The sequence below is a fragment of the Patella vulgata genome, chromosome 2 (genome assembly GCF_932274485.2).
Source record: "Patella vulgata chromosome 2, xgPatVulg1.2, whole genome shotgun sequence".
NCBI lineage: Eukaryota > Metazoa > Mollusca > Gastropoda > Patellidae > Patella > Patella vulgata.
In genome coordinates, this window is record NC_065880.2 from 68939585 (window position 1) to 68956106 (window position 16522).

General features: G+C 35.8%; 1 protein-coding gene across 2 annotated transcripts in view; it reads left to right on the plus strand.

The window, feature by feature from the left end:
- Nucleotides 1-3252: 3252 nt before the first annotated feature.
- The window catches only part of LOC126812534 (casein kinase I), a 32579-nt gene continuing 19309 nt past the window's right edge, over nt 3253-16522 (plus strand). The window contains exons 1-6 of one of the 2 annotated variants that reach the window (XM_050538990.2): nt 3253-3448; nt 3569-3649; nt 10520-10630; nt 11116-11264; nt 11777-12005; nt 14745-14915. In XM_050538990.2, the coding sequence (XP_050394947.1) occupies nt 3574-3649; nt 10520-10630; nt 11116-11264; nt 11777-12005; nt 14745-14915 (736 nt within the window). In that variant the 5' untranslated portion in view covers nt 3253-3448; nt 3569-3573. The remainder of the gene's footprint in view (nt 3449-3568; nt 3650-10519; nt 10631-11115; nt 11265-11776; nt 12006-14744; nt 14916-16522) is intronic. The other variant, XM_050538991.2, reaches the window with a different exon arrangement.

The following is a 16522-nucleotide window of genomic DNA, read 5'->3' on the forward strand; positions in this document are numbered from 1 at the left end:
TTAGTGTATAGTTGATAATCTGTTTGATTGCTTGATACTTTTGACAAAAATAAATGTGCGATTAATTATTAATATGTGTCATCTATTTATTTTGGGATTTCGGCGGGGGACATCAGCCTCACTGTTGGCTTGTTATTGATTGCGCCCACCCAATCTATCCGAAAGCCTTCTTAAAGCCGGATGGAGGGGGGTCACGGTGGCTAAGTGGGTAAGACACTGGCTCGCTAGCCTAGAGGTCGGGTGTTCGATCCCAGCATTGGCCGAGAAAGTTCATCAAGATTTTCCGGCGTGGTTCCCCCTTGTCCGTGATGCAGGACGGAGAGCCTGACAAAGAGAGCTTGTAGTCCCGTGTGCACATTGGCGTGGATGTAAAAAAAATCCCTTGACAGTTGGAATTCGATATAAGAGTAGGCCGCAGTGCCGCTGTCCTGGCAAAATTTCCGTCATAGCACACTGCATGGCGTATGCCCGTCTTCATTAGCCCAGTTCGGAGCAGAACAATAGGACGTTAAACCCCATTTCATTTCACTGCAACACTTTTAACTATTTCTTTCAAATTAGGTGTGGAGCATTGTGGTCACGACAGGATACTAAGCGATCTTCAGTTCCGAAGTTACTCGCCATACTTCGAAAACCTTGTTAATGCGATACAGAATTACGTTTTTTCACGGATTTTCGAAATGCAGTGTTGCGTGAGAAGGATGAACCCTGTTGGTTTCTTTTTTTATAGAGATATATTATTTGTCCGGAAAAGCTCGTAATGACAATAAATTAGATTTTTTGAAGGATTGTTTCCACTAGAGAATGAACCTTATTGATTTTCAGCATTCTCTGGCTTTCCGTTAAGGGTAAATTGTTTGCGCGTCTTTGAGTGTCATGTGTTACTCCTCTTTTCCCGTAAACCTTGTGAAAGGAGCCCAGACTTTTTCAAGATTTTTATAAAAATTTGCCGCAAAGCATTTACGCCACGTGACAATAAACTCTATAGATTTTCAGTGTCCGGTGATTTTCCGTTCTCGATTATTACATAATTATGCAAGTGACCATAACGCCTTTGGCTTCGAAACGCAATGCAGTCTCACGTTCGCTGTATCCAACAAAGCTACAATTCAAAATAGCTGTGTGCCTACAGGTTGTCAAGTCCCTAGCTTTATTTTTTCTAAATATCTGGTCTAAAAACTATGCAAAAAGCAAGTCCCTAATTCAAAGCTATTATAAACGCGGTAGTGTTTTATTTTTCAAATTTGGTGTGAAGTATTGGGGCCACATGACAGTGAACACTATCGATTCTAATCATTTTCTGTCGGTTTTGAAGTTTGTCTGTCCATCAATATTACAATTTCTTGCAAACCACGGAGAATATAGTTTCTTTTCCGTTTTGATTTAAAGCAAGTGGATTGTCTCTATTGATTTTCATCCGTGTCCCTCTCGATAATATTAACTCGAGATTTTGAGAACATTTACACAGGATGTGAACTTTTTAGGGTGGAGGTGGTCCGGTGGGTAGGTGGGGGGTCTCCTACCTCGTAAAAATTTGAAAATTGGACGGCCGCAAACTTATTTTCCAGCCCCCAAAATCATAGTTCTCTATAGCGAACTCTGAACAATAATATTATCTCGAGATTTCGAGAAAATTTACACATAGGATGTCAATATCTCGAGAACATTAACTCGATTTCTCAAGACCGTTAACACAGGATGGAACAATCTCTGGAAAATTATCAGGGGATCTCGAGGACATTAAATTGGGTTCTTGAGAAAATTGCCAGGTGATCACGGGATTTCCAGAAAGTATCACAGGATCGCAGGATCTCGAGATCTTCTACCAAATTTCGCATGGCCCCTATTATACGCTTTCGTAGGTCGCTAGCTCATGCAAAATCTTGAGTTAAAGATCTCAAGAATTCGAGTTAATGTTCTCGAGATATTGACATCCTGTGTAAATTTATTTCGAGATTTTGAGTTAATAATGTCGAGATCTTGACGACATATAATAATGTCCCCAGATCTACAGTTTTCCCGAAACCTTATGATAGTGTCTGCACGTTGTGAAGCAACCATTGGGCCAATACTTCACACCTAATTTGATAAAAAAAAAATCACCCCAAAGAAATACTCTGGCATTTGTTAAAAAGGAAAACTGCGAACTAATCAACGAATAAACGGACAAATGATAGGGTTCATCCATTGTCTTATGGTCCTAATGCTTTACACTAAATTTGAAAAATGATTAAAATCGATAGGGTTCATGGGAAGCTTTGAATTACAGGCGTGCCTGTTAAATTATTTTAATTTAATGTGTGGGCGACGCTTTATTGAAAATGTCATAATTTGCATAGTTTCCAGGCCATATTTTTGTCTTGTGGCCCAAATGCTTCGCGGTGGATTTTAAAACAAAAATCTTGAAAAACTCTCGCGTTCACCAGACAGGAAAAATCGGAGAGCGCTGCAAATCAATAAGGTTCATTCTTTTCGTTGCTTCAAAAGAAATTGGAAAGATAACCACGCAATGTGTGGAAAGACGCTCACGATATCTATGTCTCAACAGTAGATAATCCAAAAGGAAAACTTGGATGTTGAATAAATTGAATAAGGAGCATCCTGCAAGAAATCTAATCTTTATCTGTTTACGTTTTTTTTTGTATATCTCTGTGACAGCAAACCAACGCCCCTACAAAGTTGTATATAACTCAAACTGTATAGTTCACCATAGGCTTAACCGGGTCTGCTGCCCACCAAACAAGGTCAAGGAAGTTTCCAGGTCCAGACTGCTGCCTGTCTATTACAAACTGTGACAGTAAGCCCCTATAGGTATTTTATAACTATACGTCAGCAACTTTTGTGTGTGTCACACTGTGTGTGTGGGTGTGGGTGGGGGGGTCATTTTTTCGGGGGGAGGAGGGCCCTTCCCCCCTCCTCACGAAAAAAAGTTGCCAACCTAAGTTCTAAAATACCCCCCCCCCCCCAACCCAATTGCCCACGGCTGGCTCTGGGTGTGGTATGGGGTCTAACTTAAATTTACTAAATGTTCTTTTGTTGTTTTTTTTATCACGTGGGTCTGAGATAAACATTTTTTTTTGTTGTTTTTTTTCGTTTAAATGTATTAATTATTATTAACTACCATTCTTCTTTGGTTACTATCAGCCAATAACAGTCTGTAATGCACATTATAATTATATAGTAGGCCTATGGCCGAGGTAATACGGTCTGCTGGTAAATACATCCGGGGACTTCTGAAGGAAGTAGTCTGTCGGCGCCTGCGTAGTTTGTCTTGAGCAACCAACTGATGGAAGTAAATAATGGCGGTGCTAAGGGAGAGATGAAACAATATACAATCCCCAACATCAAGGCCTTTTGACGAATAACAAATGTCGATCGAGTTGAACGATCTGTAGAAAAAATATCTAACTTTCAAATGGTAGCCATATTTTAAAGACAAAACGATCTGGTTAGTACAAATTAGCTTATTTCTCTCTCGACTCATCGTCTTCCGTTTGTTTACGACTCGGGATCTGTCAGACGGGAACGACCATTTTCATTGTGTTCAAATGTTCTCTTAATATTTCAGGCAAGATGGAGCTTAGGGTCGGAAATAAATACAGACTTGGCAGAAAGATCGGCAGCGGTTCTTTTGGGGATATTTATTTGGGTGAGATTAGATTCTATTCTTGATTTTTGACAGTTGATCAATCAGATGAAAATGGGCCAATGCAATGGCGATATAAAACGATTCACGATCATTTTACAGAACTCGGACAGTCGGAAAACACTACTTTTACATTGTTGTTATTGATAAGAATATTTTCGATTACTAGAAAACCGTTCCATTATTTACTGTTCGGCAAATCGTCTTAAAATCACACAGTTTTTTCTGCTTGCTTACTTGAAGCAAAGTCGAACGAAGGAAAATATCAATTATGTGACATCATTAATTATTATACATTTGCACACCAAGAGTAGGCTTATTACATGAGGATAAGCCCAAGGCATGCCTATGATTGAACGTCATCAGAAGCTATAATGGTAAAAACATGAATGTTACAACCATAATTTATGATTATTTTATCCAAAATTTCAGTCTGTTTCATGACTATAGGGAGGATGTAAAATTTATTTTATTGACCTAGTTGATTCATGAATCAAATTTGCACTAAAGCAATCATATTTTCATACATATTTCTTTTATTACACAGATTTTGATGATTCATTATATTTATTTTCTAAAGAATAAGCTTATGGTTTAAAATTTTAAGTTAACAACCGATTGCCTACATAATGTACGTACTACGTAGTGAGTTCGCTACCACATCCATTCACTTTATTTGATATTTGTTATTTATTTCTTTCAATGTCTATGTAATTTGTTTTGTCCGCTGGTTTGTTTTGTGTGTACTCTTGGCCTCCTGCATTTACTATTATTAAAGGAGATCTTTAAAGTTTAATAATTGAGAAATTATAAGGCCAGAATAAATTTAGAGTTTAAGACGATTCAATATCCTGGCTCCTGCAAAGTAAATTGGTCCAAAAGTTATTCAAATGGGTCAACCCTAAAGAAATCACTTTTTAAAATTTACATATTGATTTAAAGACCTTATCTTTCCATAATTATTTGAAATATTATAGGACCAGCTGAAATGAAATGGGTATTCAATGTCCTACTTTTCTGCATGTCCAAGTTGAAGGGATTAGCTGAATGAAGCTTACACAGGATTCCAGTGTACCTTGAAATACTTTGAATATCATTGAAGTGAAAACATTATTTGTCCAGGTCTTTCAAATGTTTTTTTTTTTTATATTTAATTTTGCCCAAATCTCATTGAAAATGCTTATAAAATACATTCTGTTTTCATTTGTTAGTCAAATGTACCTGTAAATAGTCATTAAATAATCCCCCTGACAGAACACCGAATTTCCTTATACACAGTCAATATTATATTTTTTCAACATGATCTCTGGTGTTGAATTACGATGACACACAAAATGCATAGGTCATGACCATTCAATATCATAGAACTGTTTGGTGCCATTGGAATTAGGTCACTGATGCAATATTTAGGTTTAAATAATGTCTGCCATAACAATTTATCAGGGTTCGAATCTTATTTCCAATACCAGAAGCAATTTTTTGCTTGTTATTTTTAAAATTAGAAGCAAAAACAAAGTGTAACAAGCAAAAACTTTCAGTAATTCTAGTTGTAAATCTAAAATTAATACAACATTTTTCTACCTGGTGTCAAATGGAAGTATTGAACAGAATTTGATCGTTTGGACCTTTGTCCATTTAACTACCACTTATTCACAAATGTGTATTTTATTGGTTTTTGCGTTTACAAAATGTGGTAATCATCGTTTAGACCAAAATACTACGTCAAGTTTTAAAATTTGCTTAAAACTAAATTACGGTAGACGCAAAACTTTGCGTTTTAGTTCAAATCTAACACACTATTTTTCATATTTTAGCATGCTTTTTGCGTCTTTGCGTCCGCTAATTTCGTGGCCTGAATTTATTAGCATTTCATACGCATGTTGACAAAGGCTCAATATTTAATTGTCCTTATTAATGAAGGCTATGGCATAGTTGTAGGAAATTTTATTTTGTGAAGCAATCTTAGTTATGGTTGTCAAGTGGTCATGTCTGTGTTAGATCACAAGGAAAGGGTTTAAATAAATTTTAATAGCTTTAATATAATCTTATACTTCAACAAAATTCTGTAAATTTGATTCGTATAAAACATAATTACTATGTACAACCAGATCAATTGGCACTGAAAATCTTTGAATGAATAAATTTTAAGAACAAACACAACGATTGTGGTAAATGTTTTGGTGTCGGAGCAGCCTAATTAGCTGCGTAATGCTCTGGTTTTTTTTTTTTTTTTTTTTGCTGCCCTAGTAGAAAAATCCAAATTTCGAGGGCTGAGTTTACATATATATTCTCAGATTGAACTTCCACATTAGAGATTAGGACATAGATAGCTCACACTTAAAGTAGCTTAGTCTCTAACTCAATATCATCCAAAATCGTCGACATTGAAAACACGATTTATTTGTCGGTTTAAATCAACTGATGTTGTGATCTTACCGGGAAAAGATGGCCTTCTGATATCCAATATTTAAGACAAAAAAAACCCATTTTACAATTGGTACACGAATCAGATATCACAATATTTTTTTTAAAAAATTTACCCTTGCGAACTCATGTTTTCTCATTCCTGCGCATACCTTCTTGAAATAATGAAAATGCATAATACAATTGAAGAATGATAAATTAAACTATAAAACTTTATTAAAACATAAGTACTATATCAAAAAGGTGATTAGCTGCGGATCATTTTCGATTTATATCTGAGTCGTTCACTGTTTTGAAGGTAAAGGAATTTAGCAAATTATTATGACAACCGTCTTCTCCTACTATGACTATTATAATTGGTTTGTCGCATCACAATTTTTTTGACACAATAACTGTTTCTAAATGATCTAGAATTTCTAAAGTTTGTGTAGTTGTTCATTAGGTGAATGCATAAGAACTTTAAAAAAAAAAAAAAAAAATCACTTCTACATGTTAATGTACAGGGGAGTATCTAGGGACAATTTGGTTCTGAAAAACTTATAGGCACCCAAATTCTATGCTGACAAAAGTAAAGGATAAAGTCGTTTACTCTCTTTTTTTTTAGTACTAAGAATGTAAACATCTCTTGTTCGATACCACCGTCCTGTATGATCAAACAATTAGTTTTACAATAGTACCGTAGTTGTCCAGTGAAATTCCAAGAAATCGTTATCTGCGGAAAATTGTCCTGTAGAGTGGTCCAAGCCACCTGGAGATATTAAAATCAAATTTGAAACCTTTGGAAATAAAACATGTAATACGATTAGCTCCAATTTCTCTGCTGTGAAATAAAATGGCAGCGAAAAAAAATATAATTCATTGAGATGACATCCATGATATTAACAGCATTGACAACGTAAAGAATCCATGGAAATTGAGTTGGTTAGAGAAGGGAGGTGGGCAGGAAAGCGGTGGGCCTTTTCATTAGGGAATTACGTCAACCTGGAAATGGCTACTGCAATTTTGCAGTCTGCAGTCAAGAGGCCAGACTTGCTTTTTCAAATACATGCCTTCGACATCACAATTTTTTTCATTTATTTTTGGGAAGACACAAAGTCATGGTGGTTTGTTCAAAACTTTAAAATTGGCACACGAAACGCGTGCCAGAATGCTTTAGAAGAGCACCGATTGTATAAAGTGAAGTGATGAACGAGGCTAAACATATCCCATGTAGAACTAGAAGAATACTACCGGTGTAGGCTGGAATAACCAGACGTGTATTTTGCTGAACATAGCTGATTAGAAATCACAGTAAAAAAAGGAAACAATTAAATGTAAATCAGTTTATATACATTCTTGTTACATTATTATATATGGCTGCAATCCATTTGTGTCCACTTCTAGGTGCCAAAGAATAGCGATTAAGCTCCATTAAAATGTACTTTAAGACCCATTTTCATCTATTTTAAGCTTCCAAAGAATAGAGCTCTATGCCCTTCAACTTGATAGAGGTTATGTGTGAGGCAATGGAGTCATGAGGTGGCTCTTTTGATATTCAGCGCTCTGTTGATTGTTTTCAAATTTGGTCTGAAACCTATTGAGATTCAGTGCTCACCTTTAACTCCAGAGTTAATGTTAATTAATCACACTAACGTTTCAGCGGCAATCTTATTAAGACTTTGTATACTTGTCCATGTGTAAAATGACCCAGAGGACACATAACAGTCTGACCGGTTGTTATGTAATAATGGAGATACAAGCGGAAAGAAAAAAAAAACTATTTATAATTATAGCTAATGAAAAGCTTTCCATGACCTAGATCAGTAATTTGAATAAATTGTGGTGTTGTCACATGATTCGCAGTAAGCAATCATGGCTGCCTCTAGCAACAGTTTCGCACTGGATGATGCATTGACGTCGTAGAAAGTAGCCCCTCTACGACACGATTATCCAGGTCTACCGTCTATCATGACTAGAACATCGCCACATTTCTTTTTTTTGATGGTCGAAGACTTCCATTTGAATGCATAAAATGATTGGAGTGTGGTGGAGTAGTGAGATATTTACTTTTTACATGCGAATTGTTATATTTTAAAACCTGTTGTGGACGTATTCAAATGGGCACAAAACCAGACCCAACTGCTCTACAATATTTTTTTGCGTAGAATACGATGCTGAGTGGTAATCACTCTGCCGTTTTCGAGGTGATCAGGGTCAAAGGTCAAATAAGTTCATTTACACTGAAAGTGAATACGCAGCCATTCTTGTATCATGAAAACATGCTGAAAATGATCGAAACTAATCACTCTTTCAATAAAAAGGTAAACTTGCTAAATTTATCTTTGTTCTTTGTCACCCTAGGGTCAAAAGGTCAAGTTTTCCATTTTTGCACTAGAAAGATTTAACGCAATATACATGTCAGCGTAAAATATAAAAACTAAAGAGAAACCTGTTCTAATTAATTATAGGAACATTTATTATTTATTTTTAGGGGGTCTTAGCACTGTACGTTTACTTTGGAATGTCGAAAAACATCTTGCACATCAGGACCAAAAGACTTCGAAATCTGTTTCAAAAATACGCAAACATTGTCAAATCGAAATCTCCCTGATTTAGTTTCTCTATGATTGCTATACATAATGAAATTAGTTGCCCGAAAAAAAAAGAAGCCATGGTGGCTAAGTGGGTAAGACGCTGGCTCGCTAGCGTGTTCTATTCCTGCATTGGCCGAGAAAGTTCATCAGGTTTTTTCGACATGGTTTTCCCCTTGTCAGTGGTGCAGGACGGAGGGCTGTTTAGTCATGAATTTGGATTGATACGGAAAAAAACCCTGAGGCCCAGTGTATACATTGGAGTGCATACAAAAGATCCCTTGTCAGTTGGATTTCGATATAAGAGTAGGCCATAGTGCCGCTGCCCGGGCAACATTTCCCTCATAGCAAACTGTATGGCGTATGCCTTTCTTCATTAGCCTAGTTGGAGCAGAACAGTAGGACGTTAAACCCCATTTCATTTATAACATCCTGTTTAACTAATGGACTTCGTATATTCTTTTTTCACATGTTAGCTTAGTTTATCGACACCTACAGGGTCACGTTTGTCAATAAATTGTGGATTTTAATGCGCCAGTTCATTATTCACATTTGAAGACAAACAAATATTGTTTTACAAACTTTATAGGATGAATTGGAACAAAATTCTGTCCTCACTAAATTTGACCAAATAATTATGGAAGTGCGTAATTATTAAGGATGAAAATGGACACACAGGAGGGTCATGAGAAACAGACAATTAATTAACCACGGCCTTGTCATGGCTAAGTTTGGAACATAGTTGGTAAAAAAAAAAAATTGGTATTTTTTGGAGATTAATATGTACTTTATCACACCAAATAACAAAATATGTCATATCTTATAGTAAGCTGGGACATACAAGCGTATTTTTTCTCCTGACTGCAATGATTTTTAAAATTGCTCTAAAAAATTGCCCTTGTGCCCATTTACAGCGCCGGAGATTCTGCTCGTTGAACCATTTGTCCGACCAGTTGCCCATATCTAGCCTGTGAGATATTTTCGCCGACCGGAGACATCATTGATATATCTCATGATGTCAAACTGACTGCCTCCACTGCCAAAGTGTGTAGCCTGACGATAGAAGCATAATTGGTGATTCTTTGGTCATAAAGGCCTTGCCTGTTTGACGTCATGATTCAAGAATTAGGAGCAAATGAATAGCAACTACCACAGCAATCTTACGTTTTTGGCGATTCGCTAGTTTTTTTGTGCCCCCGCCTTTCAAAGAGAGCAGGGGTCTATTAAAATGGGTCTGTCCGTCAAAATGTTTTGGGACACAATAACTCTCCTTCTATTTGAGGTAGAATGTTCAAATTTGGTTAAGGTTTTTATTAGGTGAATGCCTTGATGGAGAGAGAAGATGAGCATTTTCTGCTTAGGCAAAGCAGAGATAAGCAATTGTATTGGTTGGTTGATTCTTTGGGACACAATAATTTTGGTTGTAATTAAGTGAGAGTGATCAAACTTGGTGTATAGTTTTATTACATCAATACCTTGACTAAGTTCGATAATAAGCAGAGCAATAAGCAATTTGATTGGTCGAGACTTCGGAACACAATAACTCTCCTAATCAGAGCTACAATATTTAAACTTGGTTTAGGTGTTTATAAGGTTTCTGCTTATGGTATAAATGTAAGCTATTTGACTAAGTATAGATAGCCAGTTTGATACTTTTCAAAAAGATATATATATGTGCAATTAATTAATATGTGCCATCTATTTATTTTAAATTAAATGGGGCACCCAGCATGTGTTTTTTAGTGTGTAAGCTGAAATGACTTGGTGTAATCTGTCCTTGGAACTGAAAATTTTTAAAACCCATTTCAGTGATAAACTGGGTAGTATGACTAACTCAGCTAATTCAAATTTTCTCATTTTCTTTCTCCTTTTATTTCAGGAACTGATATTTCTAATGGAGAAGAGGTTGCTATTAAATTGGAGTGTGTCAAGACCAAACATCCTCAATTGCACATTGAAAGCAAGATTTATAGAATGATGCAGGGAGGAGGTAAGTATTGGTGAGAAAATTGAAAAAACTTTTTAATTTAACTGCATAGGAAATACAAAATAAGTATTATTTAACATGTTGGTTAATTCCTCAAATGTCCTATACAGATTAGTTTAACTAACCATCAAGTATTGTACATGTGGTACCGTTAAATATATTATTGTCTTGTCTATGTTAATACTGTTTCACCACATCAAACAATTGATATGTATCAGCGTTTTTGTTTCCTTTTGAGATTTATGTCCTTGTTAACAAAATGTACTGTAAAGAAATTATCAGATGGAATCAGTTGGAACTTGCTTGTCAGTAAGTTTTGGGGCCATTGATCACATAGTGCTAATAACAGAAACAAAAATTTGAGCCGGAATTTACACGATTTATTACAAATAACAAGGGTATTAAGAAGTATGTATAGGATATTTAGTGAAAAAACCCATTGTGGTAGCTATGATTCCTTAGTTTAAAGATTTGTTATTTATTATCAGTTGGAATTCCTACCATAAAATGGTGTGGTGCAGAAGGAGATTATAATGTTATGGTAATGGAGTTGTTGGGTCCTAGTCTTGAAGACCTATTCAATTTTTGCTCACGGAAATTTAGTTTGAAAACCGTGCTATTGCTTGCTGATCAGTTGGTAAGTAACACCTTTCCCCTATTTAATAGAGCTCATTGTCCCAGTGCTTCACATCTAATTACAAACGTCTGTTACAAACTGTTTTCGGAAAAAGAGGGTAACTTCGGAACAAAATGTCAGGGATCACTCAATGTCACTTAAAAACTAGCTTCGATGTTTTCCACTAAGGGTTCATAACTCTGGAACAATAGTTTGATAATCGATAGGGCTCATCCTGGAATGGAAGGTCCAATGCACACCAAGATCAAACTCCTCAGAGATCTTTTGATCCTTAATTTCATCTAAATCAGATTAACATTTTGGGCTCTAGTGGGTCTACAAACTTTCTACACATTTCACATTTTGTGTAAAAGGCAGGGGGCATAATTCCAGAATGGAAGGTCTGATTTGCACCAAAGACCAAAGTTGAACTTATCCAAGGTCTTTGGATCTAAGTTTTATCTAAATCAGATTAAAATTGTACATGTATTAACCATTGTTCACAAGTTTTAATGTTTTCATATCTTTTTCAGATAAGTCGGATTGAATATATCCATTCTAAAAATTTTATTCATCGTGATGTAAAGCCTGATAACTTTCTGATGGGTTTAGGCAAAAAAGGAAATTTGGTGTATATCATAGACTTTGGACTTGCCAAAAAATATCGAGATGCTAGAACACATCAACATATACCTTACAGAGAAAATAAGAATCTCACTGGTACAGCTAGATATGCTAGTATAAACACACATTTAGGCATAGGTATGTGCAAAAAGAGAAATGTGTAACTGTAAATCCCTTCATATTAGGGCTGCAACAATTCATCGATGACCAGCAATGTTTTAAAAATCCACGATGCACGATACAATCACTGGCCGTATCGCGATTTGTTAGCCAGATAATAATTTGGCAAAAATAGACTTGATATTCCTTTAAATGTGTAAATAAGTCCATGAGCATAATAACTTTTTTTACTTTCAGCGAGTGTTAAGGCGTTTTTGACACATGAAGTGGCTTATTGTAGCTATTTCTTCAAAATTAAAATATCGGTCTGGTTAAGCAAGTCGTGCTGGAAATTAAGTTACGTTCAAATTACACACTTGAATAATATGCGGAAAAAAACATATTAATATATATAGGCCTATATATGTCCGTAATATGCAATTTGTGATATTACTGTAGAAGAATGACGATTTGAACATACTGCATACATTGATCAACACATTTTCAATGAATATTAATATTTGATATTAAAATGTCTGTAACATTATTTCCTTTGCTGTTCCGTAATCTATGACTGACTTGACAACGAGAAAGCTTTTCATTGGCTGAAATTGTTATGGCAATACGGGCCAGCCAGCTGAACTTGTTTCATAATGAATTCACCAAATTCAAGTCGCACGATTGACAAAAGCAATACTGAGATCGAAATTCCCATACCAAGTTTGTAAATCACAAGTAAAGCATGGGAGTTTTAAGGATTTCCCGTTAAGCATGGCAGCAATGAAATCCGGTCAGTTGACCGAGAAAACACCACATTTAAAGTAGCTCAGTATCATCCAAAGTCTTCGACATTGAAAACATGAAATTTTGTCAATTTAAATCAACATTGATGTTGTGATCTTACTGGGAAAAGATGGACTTCTGATATCCAATATTTAAGACAAAATAAACATTTTACTATGCGTTTCAGCGCCATTTGTAACACAGGACTCGAAACGAGGCTAGACATGATTCCACAAGTCATGTCAAACGGTTATGCCATATTCTGGTCTGGAGAGCATGCGCAATAAATGCTATCCGTGTAGACTGAAATAACCAGGTGCTAGAGATTGCCATTCGATTGAGACTCCTGGCGTATTTCGCCAAACATAATTGATTTGAAATTAGGGTAAAAACGGAAACGATTGAATGTAAATCAGTTTATATACATTCATATTACATTATTGTATGCATTGCGACCCATTTGTGTCAATTTCTAGATCCCAAATATTAGCGACTTAGGCCTTCGAGTTTTCACAGTGATAGACAGTCAAAATTTAACAGCATTTTTATACGCCCACATTTTTATGTGGACGTATTATGCCGTCGCCCCTGTCCGTCCGTCCGTCCACAATTGTTTGTGGACACTCTACAGGTCACAATTCTTATCCGATTTTGACGAAACTTGAAATATAGGTTCATCTCCAAAATATCTCGGCTGCTTTCGATATTGGCATGTATCGGATCGAAACTTCATGGATTATGGCCCCTGTTTGTACGAAAAATCGCGTTTTTAGCTTGTGGACACTATAGAGGTCACAATTTTTATCTGATTTTGTTGAAACTTGAAATGTAAGTTGATAACCCAAAGATCTCGGTTCCTTTCGATATTCGCGCATATCGGACCGTAACTTCCTGAATTATGGCCCATGATTGTACAAAAAATCACGTTTTTAGCTTGTCGACCCTATGGAGGTCATAATTTTTATCCAATTTAAAAAAACGTTTTATTATATCACCGTTACACCCTAAGGATGGCCGAGTTTGAAATTCGTGAAAATCGGCCCAAAATTGACAGACAAAATGGCCGCCGTTCTCAAATAGCGTAAAAATATGGTATATCAAGGTTGTGGACCCTATAGAGGTCACAATTTTTATCCGATTTTGTTGAAACTTGAAATGTAAGTTTATAACCCAAAGATCTCAGTTCCTTTCGATATTCGCGCATATTGGACCGTAACTTCCTGAATTATGGCCCCTGATTGTACGAAAAATCGTGTTTTTAGCTTGTGGACCCATTAGAGGTCATAATTTTTATCCGATTTAAAAAAACGTATTATATTACTGTTCCACCCTAAGGACAGTTGAGTTTGAATTTTGTGAAAATCGCCCCAAAATTGACAGTCAAAATGGCCGCCGTTCGTCCTCAATTAGCGTAAAAATATGGTATATCAAGATTGTGGACCCTATAGAGGTCACAATTTTTATCCGATTTTGTTGAAACTTGAAATGTAAGTTTATAATCCAAAGATCTCGGTTCCTTTCGATATTCGTGCATATCGGACCGTAACTTCCTGAATTATGGCCCCTGATTGTACGAAAAATCGCTTTCTTTTTAGCTTGTTCTCTATCCATCTCTCGAAAATGTGGGCGTATCCTGCCTGGCAGCCGCTGGTTTAAATTTATTTCCTATATCGCGATACTAATTGTATTGTAGACTAAGAATAGTGATGCGCATCATATCGTGGCCTGGTGTATCATTGCAGCCCTACTTCATATGATGAAATGTGCTCAAATTCTACTGTTGATTGACCCCACTGAAATTCTGTTTTCTGGAAGGAAACTGAATTATCTTGATCTAGTATCACCAATATTTGTAACTGGTAAGAATACTGTGAGTTTATCAATTATCTGTGGTATTATTGTCATCACATGTAACTAGCTTGTGATCACAGTGGATTCTATATTTGAATATATTCGACAGCTGTAAATGATTAATGTAATGCTTATTTATTATAGAACAGAGTAGACGTGATGATATGGAGTCTCTAGGTTATGTGTTCATGTATTTCTTGCGAGGGAGTTTACCCTGGCAAGGTTTAAAAGCAGCTACAAAGCGACAGAAATATGAACGAATCAGTGAGAAAAAAATGTCAACCCCAATTGAGGAGCTCTGTAAAGGATTTCCCTGTAAGTTGATTTATCTTTATTTAGTGAATAAACAAATGATCCCTTATATAAAAAAAAGCTTGTACGTAATGTGTTCAGATGTGCACTGCCTCTTGCTTTAACCATACTCGGTTAAAATATATTTCACTGTCTTGATTTTATTTCTTAAGAATGTTCAGAAATGTGGTTGTATATATTGAGGTCAGTCATCCTGTATCTCAAAAGGCAAGAGTGCGCCTTTAACCACGTTTCCCAGGAAACATTTGTGTAAGATAACACCCTTGGTGGAAGTGGATGCTAAGCCACACAAATGAACAATGTCATCCTTCATTCCCTCTAAATTCACACTCTTACTGCAAGAAATTATAGAAACATTTGAAACACCAGATTTGACCAGATCCTGTGTTATCTTTTCAATGAATCAGATGTATTTAACCCATCTGGGGGAATATGGTAATTCTTGATAGTCAAATTGTTATTCTGAATTTCATACAGAAATTGACAGTTGGGTCAATGGAGCCAACAATGATGCAGTTATCCCTTAGCTTTCAAAGAAACTAGGGAACTATTAAAATGGGTTCGTCCATCTGTCTGTTCAGCACACTTTGGGTGACAATAACTTTTTGCTTCTAATGAAACTTGGTGTAGTTGTTCATAAGGTGAATGCTCTGGCTGAGTTCTATGGTGTGTATTTTCTGCTTAGGTTTACATGTAGCTGAGATAAGCCTTTTCAGTGGGAGTGACTTTGGGACACATTGCTCTGCTTCTGATTGAGCTAGAATGGTCAAGGTGTAGATGTGATCTGTATTTCCTGCTTAACCCTTCCTGAGCTAACCACTTTACACCCATACAGGGCTATGCAAATATTGAGTAAAAATCAAGCTTTAGACCCTGTTGTGAAAAATCATTCATACCTTGAATATGAATGCGACTACAACTGTAAAATTGCAAATGTATATCCATTATATATGACTTGGAATTTTTGCATATTTTTAATTTTGATTTTATGGTTACTATGGTTACCAGTGGGTTTCAAAATGGCTGCCATATTATTGTCATAAATGAAATATTGGATAATTTTTTGTCATTAAAAAATTCAAGATGGTCAGGAATAAAGCTATATGGATTATTACCATGATAGATATCTCTTTTGTAAGAATAGTATAGGTTTTTGGGGAAAAGTCACTAAATTGTGATAATAATGGGTTTTTTCTAAAAATAATAAAATATAAACGAGCAGTATTGACAATTTTGTGGTAGACAATACAAATATAAAATCATCAGTAACAAGTTTTTATTAACAATAAAATAAAAATAAATTAAATATTTGGAAAATAACAATAATATATACCGAAATATTCACATTAGTGTTGCCATGGTAACCAATTTGACCATATCGTATATGTTTATATCGGCAGCGATCTACGTGCGCGACTGTATAAAAGCAGACGAATAATTTCCTCCGGAGAAGTCTTCCTTTTTTTTGTGTCTTTACTTTGTGACAAACCTCTGAATTTTCATCAAAAGAAGAGTCCCCACTAATAGTATAGTCACTACCCGAATCCAATATAGACGTGACGTCATCGGCATCGGGATTCAGCCGAAGTCTTTTTGTTGTGAAGGACGCC